Source organism: Barbus barbus, assembly GCF_936440315.1.
Source record: "Barbus barbus genome assembly, chromosome: 29".
Classification (NCBI taxonomy): Eukaryota; Metazoa; Chordata; class Actinopteri; order Cypriniformes; family Cyprinidae; genus Barbus; species Barbus barbus.
In genome coordinates this window covers 3,190,837-3,197,910 of record NC_136757.1, presented here as the reverse complement: position 1 = coordinate 3,197,910, position 7,074 = coordinate 3,190,837, and the positions used below count along the sequence as shown (strand labels likewise).

The 7,074-nt window shown below is 38.7% G+C and overlaps 1 protein-coding gene across 4 annotated transcripts in view; it reads right to left on the bottom strand.

Annotated features, from left to right (window-relative positions):
* Nucleotides 1-3,955: 3,955 nt before the first annotated feature.
* LOC306849577 (nuclear receptor subfamily 2 group C member 2-like) overlaps nucleotides 3,956-7,074 on the bottom strand; it is a 75,032-nt gene continuing 71,913 nt past the window's right edge. For all 4 annotated transcript variants that reach the window (XM_079384717.1, XM_079384719.1, XM_079384720.1 and 1 more), the window contains exon 15: nucleotides 3,956-6,330. In XM_079384717.1, coding sequence (XP_079240843.1) covers nucleotides 6,156-6,330 — 175 coding nt within the window. In that variant the 3' untranslated portion in view covers nucleotides 3,956-6,155. The remainder of the gene's footprint in view (nucleotides 6,331-7,074) is intronic.

Here is a 7,074-nt window from a genome sequence, read left to right as displayed (position 1 = left end):
TTTCTCTTCACAATATCCCACAGATTCTCTATGGGGTTCAGGTCAGGAGAGTTGGCAGACCAATTGAGCACAGTAATACCATGGTCAGTAAACCATTTACCAGTGGTTTTGGCACTGTGAGCCAAACCAGGTCGTGCTGAAAAATGAAATCTTCATCTCCATAAAGCTTTTCAGCAGATGGAAGCATGAAGTGCTCCAAAATCTCCTGATAGCTAGCTGCATTGACCCTGCCCTTGAAAACATGCAAAATTTGCTTTCATCCGAAAAAAGTACTTTGGACCACTGAGCAACAGTCCAGTGCTGCTTCTCTGTAGCCCAGGTCAGGCGCTTCTGCCACTGTTTCTGGTTCAAAAGTGGCTTGACCTGGGGAATGCGGCACCTGTAGCCCATTTCCTGCACACGCCTGTACACGGTGGCTCTGGATGTTTCTACTCCAGACTCAGTCCACTGCTTCTGCAGGTCCCCCAAGGTCTGGAATCGGTCCTTCTCCACAATCTTCCTCAGGGTCCGGTCACCTCTTCTCGTTGTGCTGCGTTTTCTGCCACACTTTTTCCTTCCCACAGACTTCCCACTGTGCCTTGATACAGCACTCTGGGAACAGCCTATTCGTTCAGAAATGTCTTTCTGTGTCTTACCCTCTTGCTTGAGGGTGTCAATGATGGCCTTCTGGACAGCAGTCAGGTTGGCAGTCTTACCCATAATTGCGGTTTTGAGTAATGAACCAGGCTGGGAGTTTTTAAAAGCCTCAGGAATCTTTTGCAGGTGTTTAGAGTTAATTAGTTGATTCAGATGATTAGGTTAATAACTCGTTTAGAGAACCTTTTCATGATATGCTAATTTTTTGAGATAGGAATTTTGGGTTTTCATGAGCTGTATGCCAAAATCATCAATATTAAAACAATAAAAGGCTTGAACTACTTCAGTTGTGTGCAATGAATCTAAAATATATGAAAGTCTAATGTTTATCAGTACATTACAGAAAATAATGAACTATCACAATATGCTAATTTTTTGAGAAGGACCTGTATACCGAGGCGCCCGGGGAGGCTCAAGGGCACCTCAGTCGTGGTATTGAGGGTGGAGAGAGCGCTGGACATTCACTCCCCCCACCTACAATTCCTGCCGGCCCGAGACTCGAACCCACTCGAACCCACAACCTTTGGATTACAAGTCCGACTCTCTAACCATTAGGCCATGACTTCCCCGCAATTCCTCTGACATGCTCATCTGAGGTCTTGGAGTCTTTCACTGATGAGCTGATGCGTCGAATCGGGTGTAAGGGAATCATCTAAACCAGTGGCTCTCGATTCCAGTCCCCTGCTCTGCACATTTTGCACGTCTCCCTTATTTAACACACCTCTATTTTGTTATTGTCATGTTTTCTACTAGCATCACTTACGTCGCTTCACTGCCAAACACAAATCATGGGCCTCATGGGTAAAGTGTCCATCATATGCACACTCCAAAATCTCGCCGGAAGTAGTAGGTAATCCGGGTACTTTTTATAAGTACTGTGAATTCAGACATACTTCTTTTGTCACATAATTTTCAGCGTCAGCATTGTGGTACTCTCATAAACACACGGCAGAGACTGACACGGAAGAGAAGAAATAGTTGAATAAAGAGTTCTTTTTCCTTTGCACACAAAAACTATTCTTGCAGCTTCACAAAATTCTGGTTGAACTACTGATGTCACATGGACTATTTTAACGATGTCCTTACTAACTTTCTGGGCCTTGATCATGGTGGCGTTGCTGTCTACGGAGGATCAGAAAGCTCTCAGATTTCATCAAAAATATCTTAATTTGTGTTCCGAAGATGAACAGATTTGGATCAACATGAGGACGAGTAGTTAATGACAGAATTTAAATTTTTGGGTGAACTAACCCTTTAAAGTTGCAGATTGCTTTTATGAAGCAAAGTAGCATTGTTGTACCTCATTTTTTTGTCTTATTTTTTTCCTCTCTCTCTTTTAAGTTAATTGCACTTTTGCCAACTTATTAGGGTCTATAGGGTTAGTATGTTAGCTTTAACAACCGTTGTTTGTTTGTGCTTCTCATGAACGCTTTGGAATACAGACCTCAGGTTGGTCTCTTTTTTTTTAAAGAAGTCAATCAGCAGAAATGTTGTGAAAGCATTTTAAAAATGACAATGTAAGGGTTGTAGAAGTTTGGGTTTACTGTGAAGAAAATGTACCGCATTTTCTTATTTTATATAAAATAACTATTTTACTAAATGTTTTGGAATCTAAAATTGATATAAAATTAAAGCCATATATCTAAATAAATTGTTACAAATTTAAAATTGGTGTCACATCAGTTGAGGTTCCTGTAAGATTTTGTGTAGGCGCTGTACCAAAAATAACCACCGGGTGACACCCAAACTCCACAGACTTTTTTTATGCATTTTCCTGTCACTATATTACTTCTATCACAAAATAACCAGCAAATTTTGTAATATGGCACTTGAAAGGGAGAAGCCCCCTTTTACCATTTCCATGGCAATGCAATGTCAAATTTCAAAACAGTTTTCCGCAGGGGTCTTGAAATTTTGATTTTAGATAGATAGATAGATAGATAGATACAGGTCCTTTTCAAAAAATTAGCATATTGTGATAAAGTTCATTATTTTCTGTAATGTACTGATAAACATTAGACTTTGATATATTTTAGATTCATTACAACACAACTGAAGTAGTTCAAGCCTTTTATTGTTTTAATATTGATGATTTTGGCATACAGCTCATGAAAACCCAAAATTCCTATCTCAAAAAATTTGCATATCATGAAAAGGTTCTCTAAACGAGCTATTAACCTAATCATCTGAATCAACTAATTAACTCTAAACTGCAAAAGATTCCTGAGGCTTTTAAAAACTCCCAGCCTGGTTCATTACTCAAAACCGCAATCATGGGTAAGACTGATGACCTGACTGCTGTCCAGAAGGCCATCATTGACACCCTCAAGCAAGAGGGTCAGCCACAGAAATAAATTTCTGAACGAATAGGCTGTTCCCAGAGTGCTGTATCAAGGCACCTCAGTGGGAAGTCTGTGGGAAGGAAAAAGTGTGGCAGAAAACGCAGCACAACGAGAAGAGGTGACCGGACCCTGAGGAAGATTGTGGAGAATGACCGATTCCAGACCTTGGGGGACCTGCGGAAGCAGTGGACTGAGTCTGGAGTAGAAACATCCAGAGCCACCGTGTACAGGCGTGTGCAGGAAATGGGCTACAGGTGCCGCATTCCCCAGGTCAAGCCACTTTTGAACCAGAAACAGCGGCAGAAGCGCCTGACCTGGGCTACAGAGAAGCAGCACTGGACTGTTGCTCAGTGGTCCAAAGTACTTTTTTCGGATGAAAGCAAATTTTGCATGTCATTCGGAAATCAAGGTGCCAGAGTCTGGAGGAAGACTGGGGAGAGAGAAATGCCAAAATGCCTGAAGTCCAGTGTCAAGTACCCACAGTCAGTGATGGTCTGGGGTGCCATGTCAGCTGCTGGTGTTGGTCCACTGCGTTTTATCAAGGGCAGGGTCAATGCAGCTAGCTATCAGGAGATTTTGGAGCACTTCATGCTTCCATCTGCTGAAAAGCTTTATGGAGATGAAGATTTCATTTTTCAGCACGACCTGGCACCTGCTCACAGTGCCAAAACCACTGGTAAATGGTTTACTGACCATGGTATTACTGTGCTCAATTGGCCTGCCAACTCTCCTGACCTGAACCCCATAGAGAATCTGTGGGATATTGTGAAGAGAAAGTTGAGAGACGCAAGACCCAACACTCTGGATGAGCTTAAGGCCGCTATCGAAGCATCCTGGGCCTCCATAACACCTCAGCAGTGCCACAGGCTGATTGCCTCCATGCCACGCCGCATTGAAGCAGTCATTTCTGCAAAAGGATTCCCGACCAAGTATTGAGTGCATAACTGAACATAATTATTTGAAGGTTGACTTTTTTTGTATTAAAAACACTTTTCTTTTATTGGGTGGATGAAATATGCTAATTTTTTGAGATAGGAATTTTGGGTTTTCATGAGCTGTATGCCAAAATCATCAATATTAAAACAATAAAAGGCTTGAACTACTTCAGTTGTGTTGTAATGAATGTAAAATATATGAAAGTCTAATGTTTATCAGTACATTACAGAAAATAATGAACTTTATCACAATATGCTAATTTTTTGAAAAGGACCTGTAGTTTTGTTTTCATGCCACAATATAGAAACTCCACATCAGTATAGAATTTAATAAAATTTATAAGCTAGTTCATGCACAGCTTTCTTATTGTGTCACAGACAGATAAAAACAAAGATGATTAGAATTACAGCATGGCATAACAACACCTATAACCCAGTCACTGACAGACTGAAATAAAAAACATTAGGCATTTTTAAATACGTATACAATTCTGTTTAAAATAACTGCCTAACCATATAAAAAACTGCCTAAACCATATAAAACAGTTTGTGGGGGGCATATTTTTGAAACAACAACTAGGGGTTTTGGGCAAAATCACTCAGATTAAGTAGAGATGACTTCTGAATCAATACTAAAATAACAATAAACCTTATACAATAAAACATTTAAGGGAAACAAGAACCACATATGTAACAAAGGTTCAAACTGTAAAGCAGGGTTTAAGCAAATTCTATAAAGAATAATTTTGACATTGCTTATGATTAAGGCTGATGTCAGTTTGTATGTTCATTTGCAAGGAGAAGTGAATATTCTCTCGAATATAATCTACATATTTGCAAATGGACATCTATTCAACAGCCGTCACTTTACAGTAAAGTATGTAACAATGGTAAAAGTCATTGAATTTTTTTTTTTACTTGTATCACAAGAAATTGCTGAAATTCACTTAGACTCAAACATGTTTAAAGATGCTCCTGCTGCATAAATGAAGCATGCATTTGTGTAGGTTTTCAAATATATGAGGCACATTTTGGACAGATCTTAGGCAGACTGCACAGTTGCTGGGGATTCCAAACAAAAATCCTATTGAAATTTAATTAGAGAGCATGCAAATGCTTCTGGTGTTTTGTGGCTTGTCTTATTATATTTCATTGGGACATAAAAAGCAATGTGGCTAACCAATACTGTAGTCTGGGAGTATATTTAAAAAATGTTCTCCCTAAACTACTAATTTTAAACCTAAATAAATACAGTCTAGGTGAATATTTGTATGTAATACATTTCTTACAATTAGGGTAAAATGAGACATTTTGTAGTTTTTGAAATGACAACAAATTTAGAAACTCACTTAGAAACTAGGACAATCTGTGCACATATATGCAAATAAAAAGCAAATTAGTAATCTAAGTGCATTAATCATGATTGTGGATATATTACATCTGAAAATGACACCTTTTGTACATTGCAGCAGTCAAATGCTATAAAGATACAGATCAAATACTTCCTATTTAATAACAGATGATTTTTGAAACCAAGCAAATCAGATTATCTACATTTGTATGAACTATAGAGTTAGACACAATGAAATAAATACATGAGTTTGAAGGGAAAACATGATATTGAGGAGAAGGAGGCTGATTGTCATGATGGCAGAAGTGACAGTACAAAGTACATGATCTGTGGGACATAGAAAATTAGCATTCTACTCAATAACTACTTTATCAATGAGAAAAATTAATGAGTAGCTATTCAGGGATCCAGAGATTCAGAAGTGAACTGTCTTGATGTTAAATGTTACATTCACCCAAGAATCACATCTTCCACTGGAAATGACCATTATATCCTATTATCCTAAGTAAAAAAAATATAAAAAATAAACTGTATTTGGAGAATTTGGGGGTTTCAAAGGTTTCTCTTGGATTGTTTCCATTGGAATCATCATGAAGTGCTCAGGTGTTTTTAAATTAAGTTTAAAAAAAGAAAGGCCTTTGTTTAATTTTCGAGGCAGATGTCCTGTCATTGGAACTAGTCTCATAATAGATCTCTCTGTAAACTACAACACAATATTTCTAGGGTAACGGTCACATACTGAAAGGCCTTCACTGTTGCAGCTCCTCTTGAGGTAGAGCTTGTTGGTCGGTTCAATATAATGTGATATATTTGAGTCACCGTGAGGGCAAAGGATGATGGGACTTACATGACTTGTCTCAAAGTCAAAATGAAATGACAGTCAGAGTGCGATCACACAGAAGGACTTGTGATTTGGCTGTTGTAGTCCGCAGTCTCCATTTTAAGGATATATGGGATGATACTGTCGATCGGTACATTTCCGATAAGGCCAGTAAAAAACAGCTCCTCGTTTATATTGGAATTCATCAACCGCAACGCTGGTAAACGCAACAGGATTCGGGCCAACCTGCAACATCAATGTGCAATTAATGAAAAGACATTAGCAAATCAGTCAATTAACACCTAAATGAAATATAGCCACAGTTCTGTGAACAGCAAATTGTCAGGCATGTTGTCAGCAACCACAGGAAAAAACAAACAAAAAAAACGAATATACTTGGGACCAGCAGTGAAGTTTAAAGTTTTGTTATACTTTATCTGAAACTATACAACTTCTGGTTGTGCGTTAAAAGTGTAATTCTTGTGGGTGAGTTTTGCTTTATGAAAATAGTACTTTACGAACACTTGTGTCCAAGGAGGTTAAGAATACCTGCAGTCGCTCACTGTCACATACTTCTGTGACTCTGCGTGGATCCCGTATCTCTATATGAATACTTCAGTTACAAGTTTTAGATTTTTTTAAATTATTTGTATGCTTTATTTATTTTTTTCCTCTCTGATACTGGGTTAAACGGAACGCTGCCTGCCGAATTGTGTCGTTATTTTTGTTTAGTGCTGCGGACCATTGGAAGTGATCATTCATTGGTCACTGGGTAATGTCAGTAGTTGGCGATCAGGTTTATAATTGGTCCTGCATCTTCCCCTTTTTCTGAGGGAAGCTAGCTGACGCCCATTATGGGCGTAACAGACCAAGGTCTGACCCCTTTATGTTGTTTTGTGTACGGTTCTATCTGGTTGTTTTGTATTCATGGTTCTTGTTCAAAAATGTGCAAAGCTCTCCCTACCTTTTTTTAAAAAGTTTTACACAACA